Raw genomic sequence first — 27,258 nt, 5'->3', positions numbered from 1 at the left:
CCTCGAGCGTTTGTCAGCGTTGTCAGCTTCCAACGCCACTCGTTCGCATGATTTCACACCGCGCGGTATAATAACAGAGCACAAGCGGTTCTTGCGGATCCATTAATATTAAATGATCCATAATTAACACAGATGTTTGAAAGCGTCTGCGTACATTATTTCAATATGTATATAAACTGTTCGATATCGAAATCCAATGTAAATATCGGCCGGCAAGCGAAATAAGACGGTTTATTACGCGTTGTTTTTATTCGGCAAGTTCGGCGACGGAAGTAATGTATATATTTATCGTGAATCTACCATGGTGAATTAGAGAATCAAAAGTAAAGTTGCCATTTTCAACTTCGCTTGATAACAGAAACTGAAGTCGAGAGACCGGCTAATTTTCCTCTCATCGTCCGTACAAACTACGTGGGCAAAGTTAAGGCTGAATGGTCGCAGTTAACTCTAAAACGGCAATCGTACATTGAATAATTACGAAAAGGACAAACGATGCAATGTTGTAATTATTTGAAGAGATTACGTTATAGAAAGCGCTTTCCATATTAGCGACGTTACAACGTTGCGTGTGTCATTAGAGGGAATCGATAAGAACATAAGTAAATTCTGCAACTCCGATGAAGCTGTGCCAGCGTGCCAGCGTACTTGCAGCGTACGGAATGGAGAACTTCTGCACACGATAAATACGCGATAAATACGTTGCAGGACGGCGGTATTTAACAGCGCGAGCTTTTGTTTCCACTTGATTTCACTCGTATCGGCCGCGCTTGATGTTACACGTGACCCTCTAACATGATTGAGCGCGTAATTTTAGATTGAAGTTATGAGATAGATGTGCAGGTTTATTGCATAACGCAGCGCAGCGCATCGTGCGTTTAATTATTGGAACCTTGCCGGCGCAGGTTGCGAAAACAGCCATATTAGGCCTTTGTACAATCGCTTCCGATTTCTGCGTGATATTTTGCAGGATTTTTCACCGTCGATCTTTCAATGCACGAAGAGATAAACGCGTCATGAACGCGATATATCACTGTTTGCCATCTGATAGTGTATTTCGACATCGTGCAGGATTTTATGAAAAATGGAAATTATATGTAAATAAATATACTCGTTGTGAAAATAGTTGTTACGCACTGTTGATTCTGTTGGATATTATAAACAGATGCACACGCATTTCTCCTGCGATGTATCTGTTAAAATGATCGGTATTATTTACATTTAACAGTTCCAACAATACGCAACGAGAAAAGTCAATCAAGTTTTATCGGAAATGGAATTTTTATTAATATTGCATCGCGTTCTAACATTTGCTCTTTCGTATACAAACTTCATACTTATGTTTATTTATATTTATTGGAGCAGTATGACCAAATACTACTAATTTTAATGCAACGACGATTTATTCCTTCAGATTCTCCTTTTTGTTTGATTATTTATTTATTGGTTTATATTAGTTTACATCTCTCTGAACTCTTTCTAAAAATGCGGAATAAGCCCTTCAATTTATCTGTATACAAGAAACTTGAATTTCAACTCTCGTGCACTTCCGTTACTATCAATATAGAATGACATTAACCATCCGTTATACCGTTTGCAGTGAGATAGATATTCCATTTTGTATATAACTTCCGTTTGGATTTGCATCGATGCAAAGTTTCCAGTGGCCTCGGTATAGTTTCATTGTTACTATGCATAGAAATTGAATTAATCCGCAGATCTTAGAATTCTGTTTTAACGAGCGCCACAAAAAAACAGATGGTCCCTAATCAATCGAATTCATGTCGCTAACGAAATCCTTCAAGAGGACATTTTCGACTACAAATTGTTTTCATACTGATAGAATATTTATATAAAATACTCTTGTAGGAAAACGCTCGTTATTTTGGCACGAAGAAACAAATATGTTGTATAAAATCGAATAGAATTTTTCTGTTATAATTTGATAAGAAACGGTTACTTGCAGAGAGAGAGAGAGAGAGAGAATTTAGTTTCGCGTTATCGTCGGGTAACATTTAGAGAGGAAATCCGCGTTCGCGCGTCGATCCTATTTGAATGTATAGAGATGTATACTCGAGATGAAGTGCCTCACGGTCTACCGCTTGACCAAAATGGCCAAATCGCGTGGCACCGTGATGGATCCAGGTGAAAGGACGAGAATCTAGTCCATTTGACCTAGAGCCCAACGCTTCTCCTAATCTGGGCGCGCCAGCTGGTGCATTGCCGGAATCGATGAGACCGTTATATAGAGCCTGGTAAACGGTTCCAACCGGAAGTGGCGTGTTTCCCCGGGATCCGTACTGAGTGAAGTGTAGCCTTGCCCTGTATCTCGTGACGAAACACTGCGAACGATTTCACGCCGGTGGTCATTAACAAATCGTGACTGTCCGTCGTGTAATCGCCAGGTCGGCTATTCATTTAAGCCGGGAACAAGGTCATGTCCCCAGAAATTTTTCACGACCCATTAGTTCGTTGAATTTGATACGACCTACTTTCGAGATGAGACAATCGCAGCTGATTATGGTACGTGCCCTGATTATAGAGAGAGGCTGCAGATTGTGTGACGATTTAGGTGCAGTTTATGGTTCACTGCTGGATTCTCCAAGCGTTTTCATTCAAAGTTTATTTTAGAGAAAGTATTTCTGTTCTATCGATTATAAAATAAATATACGTCATGATTTATGAGTTGCTCAATTTATAAATATTAATGTAATTATTATTGTATGTACTCTTTGCATTATTGCATTATTTATGACATTTCAATTGTTGTAATTTTCAGTTATAATTTTGACGCTTCTATTATCAAGTAATGTGTGTAACTTCCACAGATACATAGACATGTGATTAATTACAAATTATATATACTTGCGAATTTATATACTCATTAATATTCATAATGAACATATAATTAGTCAGTATGTATAACACTCATAATATCCAATATAATTACGTTGATATACAAATACGAAATGCAATACATCTCAATAGCATAATAACTGCGCGATCTCGGCAATTTTCGAATTCCATTGCAATGACAATGAGCGTATACCGAGATTGTATTGTGCAGATTTTCCTTGCCGATGATTTCGTGGAAGCTCCGCTATGCATCATGAAAGCGCGATCGATAAGTAAAATGCTAGTAAAGCCTCGCGTGCAATCGGCCACGTAATCTGCAGCGTAGATATGCTCGAATGGTCCCAACGTGGGCGCCCTTGATAGTTTAGAATAAAAGATCATTCTGAATAAATAGCGCTTTCACGATACGGAGTCCGATTACGAAACTGTTTTTCCATTAAAACTACGACATCGCGTTAATCTCTTTTGAAAGTTTAAATACTCGTATTACGCGTCGAGACCATCGTCACAGATAGAAAAACATTGAAATTTTGTAGAAGCTGAAACAGAGCTAAAATTTCGCAACTTCAAGTGCGAAGACTATATCATTAAGATACTCAAAGTCTTAAAAAATAAATTTGTTTTAATATTTAATAAAGAAATTTAGCGTGTAATTTTCAAAAACGTGTAATTGTAATAAGAAATTTAACGGTTTTTCTTTTTGAAGCTCAAAAAGTTGGAATATACGTCCAAAGTTTGATATCCAGGTTTCAGTCACGAACTATCAAATATTAAATGTTGAACGGCAGTTTGAGCGCGTTTTTAGACGTTAAATTAAGGAAGGTCGTTTTTGCCTGCTGCACTTTGATATAGACGACTAGAAGTTTCGCAAATATTTGGCAGAATTCGTTGGCATCTATTTACAAACCGGCCGATCTGCTAAAAGTGGCAGCGTATCAGCGTTCTTTCCGGATAGCTAGAATAAGTAATTATTAAGCGCGTAGATCAAGTATCTCTGTAAACGAATTAACTATGATTTTCCATATCATTACGGTTTAGAGATTGATAAAATGAAAACGATGTATAGAGACTTGTTGTAAAAGTACCGTAAGCAGAAACTCGCGGGCAAAGAAACTTTTTTAATCAGAAGAAAAATGAATGGAAACAGGTGTAAGTTACACGCGATTCTTATAACTTATATTTTAGCGATTCATTTCAATTTATGGCATTATTCTGGACCGATTTTTAATCTTAGCAGAAAGTTCGTTCGAAATCTCGAATGGCCATCTGATTGACTTCCGGCGCGATGTAATCAACACAGAAGTTGTTTCGAAGATTTGAAATTGCTCGTTAGATTATTATTGCTACGGCACGCGATCGCAGTAATGATCGTCGCATCCCATATTCCGACTTTATCAGGTTCATTGTTGAATTCGCGTCATCACTGCAACGTGATTTCGCTCAGTATTACTCATTAGCCGAAGTGAACTGTGCAATTAACGTGATAAACGTGTGGAATAAATTTATTAACGTTAGACTATAGTACGTAATAGTCGTCTCGATTACAACATTATGTTTACAACTGTTTGAAATAATTTATGCGCGCGCCCACATATATTAATTAATACGCTTTGCATGCCGCAACAACTACGCGACCCTTAATACCGCGAATTACTTTGTCCGTGTGAGTAATGCTCGGAACGCGCGCGTTATTTGCTCGCGACTATGGAATATAAAAATCGCGTAAAGTTCTTTTTTTTTATACCTAGAAAATTCTTGTTCCTGAAATAAGCCAGGAAATTCTTGGCATAGAAGCAAACGATATTTTACGCGATAAATATCAGCGAAAGAAAGAATATATGCGGTCGAGACGTACATTCTGTATCTTTTTTTGATTTAACAGCTTGTTACTCACGATTGCTGCGATGAGTTCTAGGTACACAAATAACCTGATGGCTACCACTTAAAGCAGTCGGCCGTTTCTCACACATTTGTCTGATACAAATGCTAAAACCAGATGCATTCAACTTAAAGGGGGATGTAATCGAATGACTTCACCGCAGTGCGCCTATTGTACCTACCTATTGTCTCTACCGGTGGCCATTGTTGCGAGCCTGTGTCGAATTCTTGTTCGACAATTGCATGTTACTTGATAGCGAAGCTTTCGAAGTTATGCCCTTCGCCTACAGATGCTTTAATTCTCGAATTTCGCAATGGACATGGTAACTCTAGCGGAAGCTATAAATGTTCTGGTTAAAGAGAGAGAGGGGAGGAGGAAATGTCGATAGCAAGAAATTTAATTACGACCGGATTTCAATTGTTTCATTAATTGGATTTATGGAAAGATCAATGATCATTCGCGGACAAACATAGAAAAAATTGAATGTACGCGTGAATGAAAATATTCGTCGTTGCCAATGGAAACATGTTAAATTTACTGAGTATTTCTTCTGTTTCTTACTTGTTTTCTTTTGCACACAAGTATCTTATGCAAATATTTGCTGTGAAAACATATAGTCGAGTTTAAGTCGTGAATTTATGCCTTTATTCATATATAAATCAAACGTCAAGAATATAATAATCATATATAAAATCTTTTATTCATTTTGGATATATAAATAAATTTGATTAAATCTTCTCACATTTCGTAGGAATTTAAATTGCTATTATTGTCGCTATAATCTTTTGTTATGTAGAACAGTATGAATTATCTTTTTTGTCTGTGAAAGGATCAAACGCAATATGTAAATGTTTTTGAATTTTTTGATAATTTAAAATTATGGTATTCCTAAAATATGAAATTTACTGAATGGACTGAATTTATGATGGACTCGATTATTTTATGTACTTTCAAACATGCGACATGGAAATAATAACTGCGTTTTAGTAGTTTGAAACCAATTAACTCGTCTGTAATTGACAAAAATTTGTACAATTGCTATCGTACAAAAGTATAATATCAACGACGAATTTACATCCAGTAAACATTTTTTTAAACGTAACTGTCGATGGTTCAATTTTCCTTTCGACGCTTTAATTTTAGCGTTCCGGTTTAGCGTTTTCTCTTTGATCTCACATGCACAGTGTTCAACATATTCGTTAACTTGTTATTATTTAAAATATTATTTATTATAGCGTAACAAAGTTTAAAAATTAAATATATAACAGATTCAATAATAAAACATTTAATCACTAATGGATTTTGTATGATGTCATTGTTAAGAATTGTTATCGGGATTAATAAAAGTAAAAAAGCAGAATGCAAGAAATAACGTCGAAAGTGGCTCCAGGTGCTCCAATTAAACAAAATTATTTTATAAATATTGAAAAGTAACATTGATTTTCAGTTTGTTGGCTGGTAAGCGACAAGATTGTGTAAATGAAATACACAATGCTGTTGAAAGGAAAGAAGTGCCGAGAACGATGCGTTCCAATCCGTCAACGACAGATCCACATGGAATCGCGAACACGTCCTGCTTGAAAATTTGACAATTCTCGATCGTTTCCTCTTACAACAATCTAAACGGACAAGTTTAATTCTGATGAATTAATCACCTGCGAATAATCTTCTGATCACTTTGCGAGGGCGACATTGCATTATCACAGAAAAAAAAAACTTTTTTGTTCTGCAACAGTTTTCGTATTTTCCGAATAATTTAGCGATTCTGCGAAGATGGACGATGATGATACCGAGGACCTGCGTGAGGCGGTCACGTTGGTGAATCAGCTCTCTACAAAAATCATCACGCCTACCTCGAAATTTGCCTCCAAAATTAGTCAGCAGATATTACGAGCGCAAGAGTCGGCCGAAGATTCCGACACGATGGAGGGCGCGTCCGAAAACGAAGTGGAGAATTTGCCGAAAGACGAGGATGCATCGCGATCTATTAAGACGCGCAAGTTGTACGAGAAATGTCGTCACTCTCTAGATATTTCGGACGACGCTGAATCACAGCGTAGAAAAACAACGACGGTGTCGTCTCTTCGTGTGAGCGACAGTTCGCGAACGGGTATCTTCATGGTGAATCGCAGCCCGCAGTCCAGCTCCAGCCAAGAGGAGTACGAGCCCGAGGTAAAGAGCATCTCGAGGCTGCAGGCAACGCAACAGCAACGCCAGCAGCAACAGCACTTGTTGACGGCTGGCGGTGTCAGCAGCCAAGTGACCGCCAGATCGATGGAGAGCCTGCGAACGTCGAGAAATTTCCTGAGCGCCGACGATCGTTACAGCGAGGACTCCAAGTCGATGGAGTCGCTGTCCTCGTCCTCGGAGCTGCACATAGGCTCGTCCAGGAGTCACTACAGAAGTTTCTTGACGTCGTCCACGAGGGACGTGCGCAGGATCGTGACGGTCGAGTCGAAGAGCAGCGAAAATCTCCATCGGGAGGAAAGCCTGAACGCCGAGGTCAGACGCGGCCTGTTCGCCAACACCGGCTTGGAGAGAAAGATACCGCAGCACCTGAGCTTGCCGCCACCGACCAGCATGTTCTCCCTGACCAGTCCGGGCGGTAGCGACCGCAAAATTACGATCCTGAGCCCGCACTCGCCCCTGCAGACGTCCGAGTTCCAATTCGCCTCGCAGACGCTCAAGAGCCGGCGCAAGAAGGCCATCGTATTGCCGAGGTTGGTGTTGCCCCGAAGCGAATCCGAGGTCTTTCTAGAGTGAGTAGTTGACTGATCGAATTTCCTGCTCCATTGTGTTCGTGTTTCCGAGGTAGCTCGAGGCGATCGCTCGTAATGCCCCGTGTTAACTGTTTTCCGGTGTATCGGCTTGTGAAAAAATAATGGAATTGGTAAAAATCGATGGAAATTCATTGCGTAAATTCGCGAACAGATTAAACAACGAGCGGGTTAAACAACGGACAGGTTAAACAACGAACGGGTTAAATGAATACGCGATTTGTTAACAAAGCCAGAGATAACATACGTTTATGCAATTACGATGACTCGATTTTGTGGATACGTCTCCGGAAAAATATCTAATATTTATTATCTACCGCGCTAATCCCACCGGAATGCCAATTATTGCGATGTGAATTATTATTATTTCATTACGATGAATTGGATTTGCTACAGAGTAAACACAAAATTATATATGAAACGCGTAGTGCTCTGTGTAGTTGCGCATGTTGATGTTGCAACGATATTACCACGATGTAATTTCTCATCAACTGCATGTGTGAATCAAACATAAAGGCTTTGATTTACGAATTCATACAGCTTTTTTGTTAAAAAAATTATTAACTAACGTGAAACGCGAAAATAGCATAACATTCCAAATTTTTTCTCTCGATATTAAATTGTCAAGGTTTTTTATATTCAAAATAAAAATTACGGTATAAATTTCTAAATTCTTTCTTATAAACAAGAATAGCAAATTATTATCTATTAATGTAATCTCAAGAAGGAGAAGTAATTGCTTTTGACTTCTCTGTGAGAAGTTCATGGTTTTGTTAAAGACGCAATGCTCCCATAAAACTTTCCGACAAAGAGCCTGCATTGTAGCCCTACCGCCAAGTCAACCGTAATTGTTCTTGTCACTCGTAAGTAGAGAGAAGCGCATTTACCGCAGACTAACTTCTCTTTGTGATGCGAATCGTGCGCGTTTCAGGCATGTTTAAAATTAATTTGATGCTGTTTGATCGAACTACCAGGAATATAGTGTTCGTTTTGTTTACGTTAGAATATTCTACCTCTTGTTCATAAAGCCCTGCGGATATATAGAAATATCTGTGTGTTTCACGATTGCTATACATGGCGCGTTTAATGTTGCGCATTACTACTGCGATGATATCAATTACATAATGATATGATTGAACAGACAATTCTATATGTGCACGCATTACGTTTGTATACATTATTATCTTTGATTTTGGAAATTATATTGTTTATATATAACGATAATATCTTTTTTTTTAAGTGCATGGTTTAATACTTTAGAAATATAAATTAAAAGTTATGAAATATTATATAACGTTAATGTTTTACAAATTTTATCGACGCGAACTTAGAAGCTAATTTATTTTATAAAAGTAGTTAATTGAATAATGCTGAATATTACAAGCGCTTTGTTCTCTTTGTAATAATTACCCTGTTTTATCCGAGGAACCAGTATCGTCTCTCATTTTCTTGAAAGCGCCGCGTAGCGTTATCTTTAGTTATTTTCGGCGCATAAAGCTGAAAACGCGATAACTTTAATTTCCACACAGTTCAAACATGTTACATTTTGCTTTTCTCGTAACAGTCTCTTGTTTCGTGGAAATACGTCGATGCAGAGGCACGCACTATATAGAATCGCCATTATGTAAAAGGTATTGTTATGTACCTCCTTTATACTTTATTATTTTATTATATAATTTAAAGTTTATTGAGCGAATTACCGAGCGAGAAAAAGTCTTGTTCGCGATTATTCTTTCCCGATTTGGCAACGTTCGCATCTCTCGACTAACATTCTGGCAAACCGCAGTAATTATGTCGTGTCACATTCCAAGTACAAACATGTGTTTGTCGGCCGGTACGCAAACGTTTACCGGGCGTCGTTCAACTGGGACGTATGTTCGAAAATAGATTGCGCGTCTACGATGCTTTCAACCTGGAAATGTCGGCCGATGAATGCGGTGAACAACGCGAGCCACGTACGCGCAAGGGAAATGCGGAAATCTTTCTCGTGCTGCTTTCCTCGAGAAATTACGCGTGGAACAGTTTGAAACTATTATATGTAGATATACTCCAATCAGGAATAAAATTGTCTTCCTCTGATCGATACGAACATTCCGTTTCGATGATGCGAAGTATCGTATTTATCTTTTTTCTTTCTTTCCAGATGCTCCGTGCATCTATTATATTCTCTCGTAACAGGATAACTTTTGAAAGTCAGATCGCAGTCAATTAATAAAACGATATGTTTTTTTATATAAAAAGACTTAGCAGTTCGATATTTGCGCGTTCGAACATGACGGGCTCGAATCGGGTTTAATGTATGCATGAAGAGCATACATCACATGAATTACTCATGAGTGAAAATGTGACTTGCTAAATGTATGGCCTCTTCTGTTGGATATTTTTTCACGAAAAAATTAAATCTTTCTTGGTGCTGTGCCTTGAAGTTGCATTGAAAAATTCTTGGGAAATATTTTCGCAGAACTCTTTGCACTTCTCTTAATTAGGCCTGCACGGAAATCATTGCTATTTACTTTTCTCAGTCTACGAAACAATTCAGTTTAGTAATTAACTAGTGAATTTTTTTGCGAAACTTGTCGAGATAAATTCTACACTTTTGATTATAAAATTTTTTTTAGATTTTGCATGAAATTATAAATGCCGAGTTTTTAATTTCATGCAAAGATCTTCATAAAGGGTTTAGAAAATCACCGTTCGCAAAATACGTTTTCACTTTTAAATTAGGTCGCGAAAATATTTAAACATAATAATTTAATTTATTTAAATATTTAACATATTCTTTAATATTTTAAATAATATTTTTTTGAAAATGTAAATATTAACATATATATTAATAATTTACATTCGATATTGAAAAATTTATATCAAGTTCGCCAATACATATTTTCGAGGGAAATATTATACATAAAAAATAGAATGTTCTATACGCTTTGCTATATTGAATAGGATTAAATACTAGGTAAAATAATTTTAAACCGCTCTCTTGATACGAACAATATTACGATAAAAAAAATACAAGGTCAAAACGTACTTGGAGGATCGTGAGTTAAATTAAGCCTGATCGCTCATACAGCCACCGTGCTGTACAAAAGCCTTTCATTTTGCATATCGTGGCTGTAGTGCAGTAACGGCTCTGTTTTCTCTTCTCTTACCTGCGTTTAAGATCTTCTAACGTCACTCGTAAAGTGCACCGTCGACCCTTGGCTCGTTAAACGAGACCTTTTGCTGCGTCCGCGAGATGAAACGCAGAATATAAAACGGAGTAAATCGAAACCTGTTTGTGAGAGAATTATGACGTTATATACCGTACACACGCGATATTTCCTTGAAATTCGAACAGAATTAAAACATTTTAAGGGAAATAACTTGTATTTGGACCCGCATGTATATAGTGACCCTTTCACGGCGCTAATTGCCTTTCGCAGAGATTCTGTTTATAAGCTGATTACGAAATCCATATTTACATCAATATACAACACTGAGAGAGTACATCCATTAATTCGGAAATTGTCATTCAACCGGTTGTTCATTACTACAGCTATTGATTTGAAAACAATACGCCCGGACCTCGAATTTCATCGCCAATATGCGATTTGAAAACGCTAATTGATCTAACCGCGAAACAACATTGATTTGTTCTTATTTTTTCACAGAAAAAAAAGATATAGAAGGAGAAGTGGGAAAATCCATGTTTTTAAATCCCAAGTTTAATTTATCTACATTGTTTTCGGTTATCGGCAGCGTTGTTTTATCTCGGATAGTTCTATTGTCTCGCTTGTATCGCTATTTCTCAGCTACTGCGGTTATATCCCTGCAAAAGTACGAAAAGCTCTCGTTAACCGCGACAGTGACACATATGCGGTGTTATCGCGCGATATAGGTACTGCCGGCAGCTATAGTAACCGTCGTTTTCTTTTAAAGTCAATATTTATGTATAAGTTTAAGTTTTGTGATGTTTTCGACAAACAAAGACGGCGATACTAAAAGAGACAGCAGAAAAGAGAAGTTTATACGTCGATATGGTCAACATGTCATAGATTAAAGAAACGACATGATAATCCAGTTACTTGTTCAATCGCTTAGTTACTTGCCTGGTTATATACGACGGCCGAGGGAGGGATGGGATGGGATTAATTTCCCATCAATTACGTACCCTTTGACGCACACCGTGCGACATTACAACATAGCTGCGCAGGAATCGCCAAATTGCGTTTAAACGGAATGGCTACTGCGACGCTCTAAGAGCGTGCTGACCGTACGACATGAATAAGCGATTCCATGCTTGAATTTTGACATTTTCCTGCACCAGGTTGTACCAGCGGCACATAGGTATTTACATGCAAGATAAACTACAGGCATGACGGAATGAGAGACTGTTTACTCACCTTATTTCACCGATTTCGTATTTACCTTCGCGTATATATGCGTAACATTACACGCTAATTATTCGATCAATGTTGCAACGCGTTTGCTTGTCGAGTAGCTAGTTGCAACTCCGGATTGAAGTTGGCGTATATAGTGGCTCTGTAAACCGTGGTTAACATAACAAATCGCTACGTTGTTTGCAATTCGCAAATCCCATGAACGGATCTCAATATAAAATAGTAATATATTGCAATTTTGTTTTTCGAACAACTTGACGAAACTCAGTTTTCCCGCAACGCGACGCGACGCGCGGGAAGTAGTGGATCGTTAACGATACAGTGACTTGACGTATCCGTCCCGAAATTTGTTTCTCATCCGACGCGTCCGATAAACCGCCCATTAATTAGAACGTCTCGCATTTATCACGGGGGAAGAAGTAGGGGGAGATATAATTACCGAAGGAGAGTAGCTCGTAATCAATCTCCGGCGTTTTGAAATTATTCTCTGTCTATTTACCTCGGCCGCATATCCGAGAGCTCAATGGGTTTTTTTATTATCGCAAAAGTTAGTTTATTTTCGACGTTAATGTATTGCAATCGTTGTATATTGCTGAAGTTAATTTAGAAACAACGATGACGGAGCGTTACACGCTTGCTCACGCTCAAAACAGGCAATTTCGAACCTTGTTTCGAACTTCCTCTCGCGATCGAGGCACGTAATGTTGAAACAACGTGACGGGAATACTTATAACATCGTTCAATTCGAATTTAAATATAATATTGACTGCGCCGAATATAAGGCCGATGTTTTATTCTATCTATTTTATTACCGCCAAGCGGTTTGATGAAAGAGCTGAAATATTTACAGTGAAGAGTGCTTTAGTAAGAAATGTCTGAGCTTTCGTCATCTATATATGCATATAGCCATGAATAATGGAACTTGCCGATAATGGCAATATCAACGTCATAGGCTTAAATGCCCAATTAATTACCTCGCATGCAATTTACAAGCTATTCTGACGTGCAGCCAACAGAAACTTAAATGCGTTTCAACCCTTTAGATTTAATATTCCACCTGCAATCGATCATTTCGACGTGTGATCCTTATTCATTCTAGGCCGCTTTATTTTGCCTTGTTTCCCTCAACGATTCTTCCGCGAGATCAATAGTAATGCGCCCCTGAGGGTCGCCACGACGACCTTGATTCGTTTAAGATCTAGCCCTAGTTCTACATACAAACTACTTACGAACAATTCTCAAGTGTATGTACCCACATGCGGATTGACGAAACTTTGCGCACGATAAAGTCCGCTCGTAATTGCTTTCCTCGAGTAGGACATCGATTACCTGAGATCTCTCATTCTCACCTTAGAGATTTACTGACATACGTATTTAATTTATTTAATGTATGTTGAAGTAAAATCAATTACCGTTTCTATATCTTTTTCAACACAATTAAATCTGATTAAATCTTATATGAAAATGTCCTTTTAAAAATGAATCAAAACTATAAGCTGGCGTGACAGACTGTCATACTGCAAGCGATGATATGCAATATATGTATGCGTAAATCCAATTCATTGTAAAGCAAAGGGTACCTTCCCATTGTATCTTTTCAAGGCCTTCGCAGGCAGGTAAATTACATTTTTCATTCAACATCGCGAGTGTACGTCGCTAGCATGTACGTCGCGGAAATGAAACATAACATTGGCGAGTAAGAGGGAGAGAATATCTTCGGATCAATATGACTGGGTTATAGCATTGGTATTACTGGTCGTGCCAGTTCTTCCAAGTGAAATTGCACATTTCGTTGCGCGTGCAATGAGTCGTTATCGTTCGTGTGACGAGCTGGGAATCGGTTAGTATTGTTTCATCTGATGCGCTAATGCTATGTTTGTTCGCGATATGAACTTTGGCAAATACGAAGAGAGCTCGGCGGGCAGAAATGTCGAATTATTCTGCGCAAACGGCATCGATGTAGACACTGGAAAAAAATACTTTAGTAAAAAATTGATATTAAAACGACAACAAAGAGCTGCAGTTTAAATATTGGAACTGCAACTTCTCTACATTTGTTAAATGGATATAGATTTTTCTTCCGTTTGTATTCGTTTACAAACGCAGTAATGCATGCGCTTGTTAGCGCACGACACCGTTACACAGTACTGTTGTATTAATTAACGGAAATTGTGTAATATTGTAACAGCTCCAGATTGCGTAGGTCCTGCAGGTAATCTCACTAATGTGACGTTGTTAATGAAAACAACTGATTTTTGCATCAATTTAATTCTCTGTGCCTCTCAGATTTAATATATATTCCCAGATTTCCTCGCGTAAAACAAGCTCAGTTATCTCGTCATTAGTGTAATTTATCACTCTCTTTTTGTGCGAGACGAAATATTGATTGCAACACGGTAGCTGATTACGGAGAATAGACTAATAATGTCAATAAAAACGCGATTGTAATTTCGCGATGCATCAATCTCCTCTAAGTAATTCAGCTGTGCTGCTCATAGCACCTTATAATTTAATTACGGCAAACTTTCCGCCAGGTTAGCCGTTCTCTCCTTCCTCTCTCTCGTTGTTTCGCGAAACTTGGCCCATCTAGGTAAACCTGACAAGTTATACCACGAGGGAGCGAAAAGCTCGGCCAACACTCAAGACAATCGTCTTGAGATCAACCGATCTTTTCAGGATAGTTTGGTCCTGGTGGAATACTAAGCCGGATAGATCATTACTCCTACGATGAGTATACTGGACTTCTCGACCTACTTTTACTCACGAAGATCTTTGATGTTTTTTTTTTTTGCGTTATTCTTCAAGCTATTTTCCAACGTTGACGAGGAAGACACGTCATGCGAAATTGAGTCAGTAGTCGCATCTATATTTACAGCTAAGAAGTATAACTAAATATCGCGATCACAGTTGGGTGAGCAAAATGGGTGAAGCTATTCTTCACTGTTAAATTCATAGGGTTAAATTAAACTCAATTTTGAGTAATTTTTTTAACTATTCCATAGGTCGCCACTGCTCCTACTCAATATGTAGTGAATTTAACTAAAACAATGTTAATTTGACTAAACCAACGGAGTTAAAATAATCCTATTTTGTTTCAAACTAATAAATTTTGACGCACATGGTAGTTAAAAATAATAAAATAAATCTAACTCCATGGTATTAGTTTAAATTTTATCCTCTAACCTTTAACAGTGTTCAGCGAGACGTTTTACGTTGAATTGTCCAACTGTCAGACGCACGAGACGGATTTGTTGTCGAAGGCTCAGCAGCGAGATTGCGGCGCTCGGCTGCCAAATTGTCTCGTTACATAATCATATTTCTATGCCGGCGCGCTTGTTTAAAATAAATGTAAAAATTAACAATTCTGTTTATGCGTCCTTTCGCGGCGATATCTTACTTCAAATCTTTTCCCGACAGGATATTTTTGTAATTCTCCCGGAGTCTCTAGTCATCGCAGAGACGAAGATAAAATTACATTTTTTATAACAAGATTCTCGCAAAGATAGATCGCGTCTACTCGACAATTTGAAAATCTTATGCATATGTTTGATTATATAGAACTAATAAACTCAGAATTTTTTATTTTACATTGACATATGTACAGAGTGTCCCAAGTTTTTTCTGCAATGCGGAAAAATTGAGATATCTTCTGTTTTCTTGAACCGTAATTTTCCCGGTGGTGCCATCGCGGAAAATCTTGGAAACTGATAAACTTTCCACGAAAATTTTATCGCAACACAGCTTCACTGCTGAAGATAATCGTCGCCTGCTTTACCGACTACAAAATCGATCCACAGGGTGTGTATAAAGTTTAGCAGACGCACAGTTCGTGGCAGCACGATGCCGCAGCTCCTGCTGCAATCAATATTCTGTCGGGTCAAACTTTGTTTTCATCTATAAAGTTATACAGCGTATTGCAATTACTTTTTCCTAACTTTTCTCGCGTGAAACATGAAGAAAAATATATTGAAAATCTATAATTTAGTATAACATATAAAACATGATACATTAAAACATGATACAAAAGAAGATACAGTATTTTCAGAGATTATTTGATTTCAATTTCTGTGTAGAAACGGAGAGATACAGGTATTCTTAATTTAATTTACTTTTGATGGAATTAAAAATTTTATTATTCAAAACTTCGAGTTTGTTTAATTTTATTATTGGCCGTATATATACCCCTACAAATTTATTTAGTGTAACGTTTATATTGAAATGTTGTTCATTTAATTTTATTTTTGGCTATATGTATAAATATGCTTGTTTAATATTTAAATATGGATCGTTATCAAATTTCTTCGTACGTTATTTTTACGTAGAACGTCAGCATTGCAGTGATTGCACGATATAAATTAAAGCATTGGACCGAATAGTGGTATATGTATATCTTATTAGACTGTCAGGGACATCGCGAAAGGTAGGCGAGAAAGTAAAAGCTCCTCGGGTAAAGCATCATCGAACACTAGCGTTCTTAGAATTCGGAGGGGACAAATTGAAAACTGATCCGGGAATGCAAATTCAGCGAGGAGCAGGCAATAAATGGTGTCATCGCGAGATGCATTCGAGCGCGCTGGAAATAATGCGGAGCATTATGTATCCCCTAAGTTTCCAGTTATCGATGCATAGCGAATGATAAAAGTTATACCGATCTGATTGAAAATCTGTCAAATACAGAAAAATCTCGCTGTACCTATGAGTCATTGTTCCGGAATAATCTGAACCATAATTTTTTTACATGAATTTAATTATATGATTAATTTTCAACGGTCTTTCTGCCAATATATGCAACTAACATGACGTAATTAACGTTCGATGTTTAGTGTAAATTGATATTTTGTTGCCTGACATTAACGTAGTCATTAATTTAAACGCGTGAGATATAAAATTAGTACTTGCGATATTAATTTCAATTAAAATGCTGTTCAAGATGCATGCATTAACTTTATACAAAAAATAGATAGAATTTCTTTACGGAAATTTAATACAAAATTTATTACATTTTATTAGTAATGCAATAACAATCATGTTATTGTTCGATTTTGCTGTTTGAAGATTTTTTCATCCAAAATACTCGTTCACATCTAACGGAGAGCTCGTCGAATACATTTATTGATTTCCCATTGTAAACGCCACTTCAATCGATTGATCGCCGGTATCAGATTGCAAGCCCTTCTGTCTTTGGAATTAGTTTTTTATCGATTTTTTATTCGAGATTTGCTTCCCTACTTGCAATCTTGTATCTATCTCTCGATCGATCTCTAGAAGCAGATCGTAGATATCATAGATCGAGATCGATATCGATAGCTATCGCTCGAGACTGAGCGATCTCGAGAGCTATAGATCTAGAGCTAGACATCATCTCTACAGATCGCAGATCGCTCATAGATAGCACTCTCTACTCGCTCTACCTCACGATCCATCTACTCTCCCGCCTCCCTCATCTCCTCTCCCTATCTCCCTCTCCTCTCCCTCTTCCTCTCCCTTTTCCTCTCCCTCCCTCTCTCTCTCTCTCTCTCTCTCTCTCTCTCTCTCTCAGCACATTTTCTCCAATAGTTACGTAATCAGTAAATCTATATGTCGTTATTATATAAAAAATTTTTCTAACATTCTTCAAGGATTTTTATCTTAATAAATTATTCAAGTTATGAAAGAATTTATATTTTATTATTATGGAGCATTAATAAGTCAATACGAACTAATAGCACAAAGAATCTTAATTGTCATATTTGTAATTGACCTTTGCTCTTCCATCATTTTATTTACGTCCTTATTATATCTTTGACAAATAGGATGAAGTTATTTAATGTATGATCCCGAGGGAAATCCTCTTAATATTTCTGTAGACACACAATCACGGCGCCCTCAACGCCATTGATTTTGCGTCGTGTGTCGGCTGTCACTGTGTTAAAAAAAAAAAAATAACCAAATTTATATTCGACGTTACATTCCGCCCACGATGACTAATTTCGCGGTCGACGAAATTAATCGAAATCAATCTGTAATTTTAATATTCACCGACGAAGAGTCTAACATTCGAATTATCTTTCACTTCCAATACGTTCATCAAACTTTAATGTCGCCGATATGCGATCCGGAGAGTTTGAGAAGAGAATAGAATGCGTTGGAATAATTCCCGTCGGGAGGGTTTCTCTCTCGGGCTTTGCATGCGAAAACGGAAGATATGTATATTTTCCTTCCGACGTGGTGTTATTTAGATTAAAGTCGCGTGTATATGGTCAATATCGTTGACGTAGGTCATGGGTGAACAATTATTCGCGACTTTCACGGCACTTGTGGCCATGGTCCTATATATATCGCGTAGGTCACGGATCCGTGTTTCCGTATAAACGAATCCACCACCATACATACCGTCTCTTTCTCCTCGCTACGTCGCGTACGTCGTATGTTTTATTAGCTCTACTACTTCCCTTCCTGCAGTCTTCGTATATTTCTCGTAACGCAACCAGCTCTCTGCGACTCTATCAGACAATTCCATCGAACCATTTTTCTTCCAGGCCTTCTTATTGGCTTGGAAACACATACCGTCACGTTTTATTGACTGTTTGCGCTATTACTATCTGATAGTTCCACGCGTGAGGTTACGGTCTCTCCAACTGCAATTCTAGGAAGTCGAGAAGTACCAAAATTAATCGACGTTACACGTGATGCCGTTTCTCGAATTGAACGCGGATTAAACATCATGGCGTACTAAGCACGGTAGCACGCGAAATTCCCATGCAATAATTTCTAATAAGCCATCTCGCTCTTGAAAAATGAGCTAATCTAATGCGAGATAACAAATCGCGGCGTTCACGGCTGTTAACCATGCGCAAGCTGCACGTTCCCCGATGTAAATATCGCGGTAAATTTGCGCACCCCTCGGGGTGCCTTCATTTGCACGGTCGTCGTTCGTTCGTTCGTGCGTCCCCGACAGATTGTGTCCTGTTGCAGCGTTTACTCAGACCCACGCTTCATATACAGACGACGACGCCGCACGTTCCCGCCACTTCATTGATTTCGAACGAAACGTGGGTGTGTCATTCCGAACACGTGGTTCACTCTTCCGCTCTCGTGCGAGAACGTGCGTTTGGGAAATGATCGCGATATATACACGTTTGCCATTTCTGGAAACGACCGTTGCCGGCGCGCGTTCGGTGGCTCCGACGTTTGGTGATTGATTTTCTCGGTGGCTGCTTTACCATTGATTAATTGTGTAATCATTTAGATAATCGCTTAATCGGGCCAATTATCGATAGCTCGCTGCGATTCGTGTTTGCTCTCTAGTTGGGCTCAACGTAAATTACCAGCGTCTATGCGTAAAGTCAACCGATGTTTTACTAACCAGTGTTTCCGCGATATACATCAATTTAGCACTTAAAATTTCTCGTTACCCGCAGATATTAATTTTCCATGAAAAGATAGATGGCTACTTTTCGCCAAAACATTATTTACCTATTTAAAAGTTGCATGAAGTCCTACAAAGTTCGTTAACACTCGATAAACGTTAACAATTAAATCACAATTGTCATAACGACTAATATCTATATCGTTGGAAATTTATTATTTTATTTCCACTGTTTAGTATAGTTATCGACTATAACAAAAGAAGGATAAATAATGAGGAAGCAACCCGATATCCGATAAAATAATAATAATAATAACAGAATAAAAAGTAGATTGCCCCAGAAAGAGAGAGAGCGAAAGGAAGGAAGTTGATGAAAGAAGATAAAAAAGTCCGCCAACGTTTTTGCGTTCGTCTCCGGCGCATCTTCGTGTTTCATTATTGTTGGAAGTTCGTCGTCATCATCGCAGTTGAAAATTTTCATTCGTATTCCCCGGCGTATTCATGGGTTCTTTTTTCCTATTTATTTCCGCCCCAACTGCATTTGCTTGTTCCTATTCCCTATGGCTCGCGTATCTCCCTTCATATTCTACGCAACTATACCTGGTCACATTTTATTTTTACTGTTATTTTTCACGAATTGTCTTTCTTCCTCTTCGTTCTCTCCGGCGTTTCTCGCTCCTAAGCGCTGTCTGACCACTCACGGACCGTATCTACTTGTTCTTGTTTATCTTTCCGGACACCAACACGGTGTGATGTGCGCGCGGTACGCGCCGAGCCTCCTAATTAATCCCGTAATCAGTTACCACTCGCAGCGTATTCCCTCTTTCTAATTACCACCCCTTTTATCACCCTCGCGTCTCTCTCTCTCTCTCTCTCTCTCTCTCTCTCGCGTTCTCTACCACCCCTTCGCCACCCCCGAGCGGCCGCGAGCGTCGGCGTTTTCGGCGCGGAAGTCGACGAAGGAGGCGCTCGCGTCGATAGAGCCACGAGAGAACGGCGCCGCTCCTCTCCGTCGCTCTTTCGTACTCCGTCTTTCTCCGTAGTACTCTCTCTGCCGTCTCTCTTTCTCTGCCACCCTTCTCTCTTCTCTCTCTCTTTCTCCCTCTCCCTCTCCTCTCTCCTTTTCACTCATTTCATTCCACCCATCCGCGGATTTACGTCTGCGGTCCTGCAGCCACGTTGGAGCGGCCTGTTCGCCCGAATTCCCACATTCCACTGTCGCGTCCTTCCCAGCCGGCCAACGTTGACGCTGATCCTGCCGATCATCCGGAGGATCTTCTCTTTCTGCGCGCGCCCTCCGGTACTCCGCGCCCCCGGACCCGTCCGCCTCACCTCAACGAGGAGTCGAGGACCAGAGAGCACCGTTGTCGTGGCCGCCCCGAGTGAAAACGCGAGCGTTGAGCGCGCGTCGCCCTCGTTCGCCCTCGCCGCGAGACGATCGATCATCGATGGATCGTCATCCCATGTGCGACGTGGGAAGGACCAGCGAGTGCATCGTGCGTGTTCGTGCGGCCATGTGCACCCGATTGATCCGCGTGCTGTGAGCGCGAGCGACCCGACGCGACGCCGCGCCGACGGAGACAGATCTCTCGTGTTACGCTCAGCTCGTGAGACACGCCGGAGACGAGTGCGATGAAGTCGCGCAATGACGTTCGCGCAATTCCGTCGACGAGTCCAGCGCGGGCGACGATCGTCGACGGGTCTACGGAGATGACGAGTAGTGACAGTTCTAGTGGACCTCGGTGAAAAAACATCAGTGTTATTCCGATCTAAGGTGTCTTCAATCGCGAACGTTAAACGTTAATCGGTTGATCGTGATTCCTGATGACGTTTGAATGATACGTCGGGGATTGAATATTGATTCGTGTGTCTATGTGGCTTTAAGCAACCTCGCGATATGCGCGTCCACTTCGATGATGGGAAGATGGGAAAGCATTAAAATTATTGTATCCAAGAGGAATATTTTGACGGGGGAAATAATCGGCGTGCGCCGTAAGCGGGGAACATGTGATCTTCCAGAATGAAATTTTTATGAAATATAGCTGACAACGTTAGCAGTGGATAAAGATATCGGTCGCAGTTCTCGTGATGATTCATAAGAAAAAAATTATGCAGCTGCGAAGTAATAACGATACGTGTTTTCGGAATAAATTACACGGTGTGTGTAGTATAAGTCATGCATTAACGACCTTGAATGCCAAACGACGAACATGCATCCGAAGGTGCTGCATATAAATGTGGACTTATAAATTCACTGATTTCGACACGAAATCAAAGGCTACACGTCCGTTACAAGATCTTCCAATTTCCTTTAAGATAACGATGCTAATGTTGATACACGATAAAATTAGCTGACTGACGTGTGTCGAAGCGAGATCGGCGGAATTCTGAATTGCGATGAAGATCGATACGATCGGACGTGACTTTAATATTTGCAACGGAAAGGAGGAAGGTAATGAATATAGTCACCGATTCAAATTGCACTTTGTTCGTCGACGTCATAAAATCTTGGGAGCGAGGAAAAACAGCTAACTCGCCCGCATTAAAGAAAAATAGATCTCACGATTCTTAACGTCTTCCAAAAGCCGCGGAATAAAATGCGGAAATATCTCGCGAATATTTTTCTCTCGTTACATTTGCACATTCCGGAAATTCTGTCAGCTCGACACCGACAGACAGCGGTAATCGTTTCGGGGTGAAATAATATTTTCCTTATCCACGCCAGGAGAGAGAGAGCGAGAGGTAACACCTTTATGGCGCACTTAAAGCCCGAGGAGGGATGTACAATAAAGTTGCCCAGGCCAGGCCGCGATGTCGAGTGCCCGAGATTCCTCCCCGAAGGAAATTTTAATACCGCAGAGTTTAATATAAAAAAAAGCCAAGAGCGCCCAGCAAATTATTTTTCTGCTTAATCCCGCCTGAATGGCGGCTTGTTAACCATCGGGACAATTTCGAGCATTTTATTTGAGACGACTTCGCATTTACTAGACATAATAGTTATACAACGCGACCGACATAATTGTCGCACGTTATAAGAAACGATAACGAGGTTCTTGCAACATCGAGGGGGCTCCGTCATTCAGCATCATAGCATCAACGTGTCCGCCAAAACGTAATCGATATGATCGCGAATCATGAAGGTAAGCGAATGCCTCGTACCGCGGAAGAAGGAATTCCTCGAAGGAATGAAAGAATCCGTGAAATTGAAAGCTATCGTAACACTGCATTTTCGTTGAAAAGCCTCGCCGGATATTCGAGAGATATTAACGTCGGTCCCGCGCTGGATACGGGGGATTTTACCATACGTGTCCTTTGAAAAAGAGATCAATGCGCGTTTTCTCGACTGCTCCTGGATCGGAGCTCAGAAATACGACGACGAGACCTGCGAAATGGAAAATTGCATGCAGAAATTTCCGGACGTGCTGACTAGTTCGTACTTGGAGAAAATCGAAGATGTCCACCCGCAGATAAGAAACAACGCGTGAAAAATGTGATTCGCGGCGAGGCAACGCGAGAGGACATGCAACGGTCTGCGGCTTTTTCGCCCGACGCAAAAACCGGCGGGGAATGTGTTTCTTAATTGAGCTATTAATATGATACGAAATAAATAGACTCATGTGAGCCGAAAAACGCGCGGGGTGTTTTCCGACGAGTTGAAAACAGACGGGACGTTATGTGACTCGTTAGGAAAATTCGTAAGCCCACGAATCGAGACGGTGACGACGATGGGCCAGGATTGGTGTGCGCGTAGACGTAAACGTTTGAGCAATTGTTGCTGCCCATGCGGACCACGTGTTCATCCCTCAAATAGGTCAGTGAGCTACCAGACGTCAGATATTAATGTAGCGAGCGTGCCCCGTGGGTATTCGTGATTAGAGTTAGTTTGCGGGATATTTTTAGCGCCAAACGCAAACTTTGATATGCTTTAAGCGAAGCCGCCCGGCGGAGGAGCAATATAAGTCGCGTTTCGTCTTTGAGAAACAAAAGGCAGGTTTTACGGTACTTATACAATTTAATTCTAAAAGCGTACAAATCGCGCGGCTCGCGTGATAGTCGCTAGTGTTGGATCGGCTAGCGTTGTTGCGCTAACAAAGCTAGAAGTTTGCCGCTCGATAAAATCAACGGGGTAAGATGCACGAGGATGATAATTCTGTAAAATTCTCTCCGAGAAACGCGATCTCGGTGATGTCGTGGTAAATATTTCAGTGTTACGCTTTATTATAGTTTTTGACGATATTCTATGTTAATTTTTTTTTGCGAGATATAATTGTCTTTATTTTACTCGTGCATAACACCTGTCTGTCAGATAGAGATTTTTCAACTAGGAATTCGTGTCCGCATCCCAGTGATTCAATAAATCATTATTAGGAAGCAATTAAGATAAGATGTTGATTTATCGTGGAAATAAGAAAGGAATTTTAAAATATTGAGGTTATCCCGATAAATCTAATGACGTAAGTGCTCGGTTGCCGAGAAGAAAGAGAGAGCGACGAAAATTCATAAATATCTTAGACGACGGCGGGGTTAAATGGCGGAGAATATCTCATGTAAATCTGCAGAAATATTTTTTCATTTAGTTCTGTAAAAATATTTGTTGTAACGCGAATGGAAAAAAATTCGAGGTGATATTTATATCAGAATCATACGAGCGTGGTTATTATTTTTATTTTTATTTATATCAGATTGTAATTTTACCTTTCAACGAAATTATATCGATCGTAAAACATATCTGACAATTTGTATCATTGGATTATTATTGTAGGATACAAAATATTAGTGTGCAATTTTTGTCTCGTTACAATGGCGATTCGTTGACAGCATTGAGTATATATACATTGCAGCAAAAAAAGCGTGTCAAAGGTCAACACCATTTGGCTAGCACTGCAACTAGGATGCGTAATACATCGAGGAAATATACAGCACAAAACATGATGCTTTTTCGCGTCGTTTTTTTTTTTTCACACAAAAACTGTGAAAGTGCATTTTAATAATTTTTCCCTTTGTTTTATATCGAGAGAAAACAGTTAAAAATTAATACAATCACTATGGAGTTATGGACTGCTCCGTATATATGTATATACATATATGCAAAGTCATTCAAATTTGTTCGTACAAAATGTGCAAAAATCACGAACGCAATTTTAGTCAAGAGTTATTCCATTAAAGTTAATTGCATTCTTGCAATAGAGTAAAAACTATTTGCTCAACCATTATACTGTGTTTCTTCCTTTACTCCGGCGCGACTCTCTGCAGGAGTTCTTCTGCAATTTCTGGAGCGAGCATCTTATATCGTCAAAGAAACGTGCGAAGTAAAAAAAATATATATATCTATTGATTTATCGATCCCCGTTGAAGCAGTATCGGAGATGTTGAGAGAACTGGAACAATGTATTTTTATAATGCGTTACGCGTAGCTGCGTCTTTGCCTTGCGCGTTCGTCTTATTTATTCGGCGATCGCGTCTTACTCGACATCGCGCGAGGAAGACAGCTGAACGTTTCTTTTCCCCGTTTCCGCTCTTCAATCGTCAAAAATTCCACTTGGATCGAATATCGCTCCGTCACTCACTCCCGGCTCTTTGCGTCCGCTGCATAGCAATGCAGCGTATGCAATTTCCATTTCCGCGTCGCCGGAGCGCGCGCGAGTAGAAGCGGTGCGGCTGGCATTGAAAAGAAAGTCAGTTCGGCTCTAAAGGTCTCGGCGGCGCGACCCGGACTCCGGACGAAATGTTAACGCCAACATTAAACGCCGCTGCACGTAACGCGTGACGCTGAGCACGGCAAGCGCGCGCGAGAGAGAATTTCGTCCGACACGCGAAACCGTATCGGCGCACGTCAGACCCCGAACACGTTACATTTTGTCCTCCACAGGGAGGAAGAGAAAAAGAGAGAGAGAGAGAAAGCGAAAAGGGGGAAGAGGGGAGGGAAGAAAGAGCAAACGAGAAATTAGGTCGTCTTGATTGCGCGATAATTGAGAGCCCGATTAAGCGGCGAGGTAAACGAACAATCGGTCGGCTAGACGATGCGCTGCTGAGCTTCCCGTGATCGCGACAGGAAGGCTTGTTTACTACCTATATAAGTTAGTAGCAATCTTGCGTTTCAATATAAATAGCATAATTGGAGGCATAATGTCTTGGGAAAATAATGTCTCAGTTTTATCATTCCAGAGATTATAAGGTACTTTTACCTATAATTTCTAACATAAGATTAGAACTCTGATTAATTATTCCGATCTAGAGAAACTCATTATATTTAATCACATACAATTGCAAACGAAGACTGGAAAAGCAGTAAGAGAACTAATAAGATGTATGAAACGTATCTCTTTCTTATCCCTAAAAATTTATATATAACGAGCATTTAAAAAAATTACAAAATAAAATTACAAAAACACAGATCTCTTAATTGATTCTCCTAGGAAACAACGACGAGTCGTAGTCGTGGATGTCGGAGTAAAGCCAGTAGTATCGCTGAGACTCAAAGCCGGCATGAGATAAATGAGTAAGAGAGCTCTCGCGTAACGAGTTTACGTGTCGAAACTTCTTGCCGACATCGTCGCACGAATTCAATCGTAGGATAATGGACCTGTGCGTTTCCGTACAACGCACAATTGCGAATGACATTCTACTCGACGCGCCCCCGGCGACGGTATCGTTATAAAATGTGATTCGACGCACTGAGATAAACTCGCATCTCGCGGAGCCGCGCACGTGAAAGTTTTGAGGCGGCCGGCTTCTTCACGGAGCGCGGAGTTCTCATTAAGGGATTCGGGCAAATATCTAATTACTACTGCTCCGCGTTGTTTGCCGTTGGAGACGTGCTCGCGCGTCGCATCGATACAACGGGAATGAGAAGGAGCTCTCCTCGTCCTGATTTCGCAGTATAATTGAAAGTTAGATTACGCACAGGCGGGCGAATGTACAATCGGACGGCTTAGACGTTGTTTCCGAAGTCACCGCGTCTTTGCGCGCGCGCGCGCACGTCCCGAATGCAATTTAATTGTTATGCGACGCGATAACGTGTTTTGCCAAGTTGCGATTCGCGACACGAACGCGAAACGTCCCGTCCGAGCAACAGTCATTAGATCCGCTAATAATTGAATGGATACGTCGACGAGGCACGTTGATACGTGAACTTTTCACGGATGTTGATTATATTGAGAATATTTATGTAAATATAATATTTCTAAGAAAATGTATATTATATATACGTTATATGAAAGAGAGACCCTTTTTCTAGAATAAAATAAGATTGTCAGCCTTTATTGACGTGCGAATTCGAGATGCGATGGGAAAATGTCGCGATCTGAAAACGTTTTGTTGCGGATCATTGTACAGAAGACATAAAAGTCATCTCCATTAAGGTCGATTTAGACGTCGCCACGGAGACGTTTCTCGATCAAAGGCGGTTTTTGAAGCAGCGTTTTAAAGGTAACCACTGTTCGACGTCTCTCGCCGGCTACGCTCGACATTTCGTTATCTTGACTTTCCCATCATTTTAGAGATCGTTACTGAGTTCTGACGTAAACAGGAAAATCAGGGAGGACCCTCTCTTATTCTTAAATTTCATAAAGAGTTTCTCAATTTTCATGATTTCATAAAACGAGTTCGTCAATTTTTCCAAACAAGCTTTTTCCAAACTTCTTAAGATCTTGAGTTATAAACGCTCGGATAATCAGAGAGATCTTTAACGAATTCACGACATTCTTCGAATTCTGTAAAAATCGATAGCGCTAGCTAAATGCATGAATGGATATCGTTACGTCAATCCTTGTAATTTCTACCGTTATGATTGACGTTGAAATTTTCGAAACGAGAGAAAGGAAGGGAGTTATTAACCGCGGGATGAACCGCGAGGTGAACCGCGAGTTGGCGACCGCTGGGATACGCTTCCGGTCCCGTCAGTAACGATTCGAATTGAATTTCTTGATCGACCATCGGACCTGCGGGGCCACTAAAGCGATCGGGCGAAATATCGGCGGGTAATCAGGAATTTAATTAATAGACCACGACGATGCGGCT

The 27,258-nt window shown here is 40.0% G+C and overlaps 1 protein-coding gene and 1 long non-coding RNA gene across 15 annotated transcripts in view; one reads left to right on the top strand and one right to left on the bottom strand.

Annotated features, from left to right (window-relative positions):
* Dnc (phosphodiesterase dunce) overlaps positions 1-27,258 on the top strand; it is a 299,778-nt gene that overhangs the window by 177,972 nt on the left and 94,548 nt on the right. For 4 of the 14 annotated variants that reach the window (XM_071775379.1, XM_071775377.1, XM_071775376.1 and 1 more), the window contains exon 2: positions 6,180-7,491. The exons of 8 other annotated variants lie outside the window; for them this stretch is intronic. In XM_071775379.1, coding sequence (XP_071631480.1) covers positions 6,506-7,491 — 986 coding nt within the window. In that variant the 5' untranslated portion in view covers positions 6,180-6,505. Of the gene's footprint in view, positions 1-6,179; positions 7,492-22,372; positions 23,051-27,258 lie in introns of those variants that run through there. 2 more of the 14 variants (XM_071775378.1, XM_071775390.1) reach the window with 2 other exon arrangements.
* The window catches only part of LOC139811243 (uncharacterized), a 115,576-nt gene that overhangs the window by 39,661 nt on the left and 48,657 nt on the right, over positions 1-27,258 (bottom strand). The window lies entirely within an intron of this gene.

The sequence above is a fragment of the Temnothorax longispinosus genome, chromosome 4, assembly GCF_030848805.1.
Source record: "Temnothorax longispinosus isolate EJ_2023e chromosome 4, Tlon_JGU_v1, whole genome shotgun sequence".
In the NCBI taxonomy this organism is placed as follows: domain Eukaryota; kingdom Metazoa; phylum Arthropoda; class Insecta; order Hymenoptera; family Formicidae; genus Temnothorax; species Temnothorax longispinosus.
The sequence above is the reverse complement of the archived record's forward strand: the minus strand, read 5'-3'. Positions and strand labels throughout refer to the sequence as shown.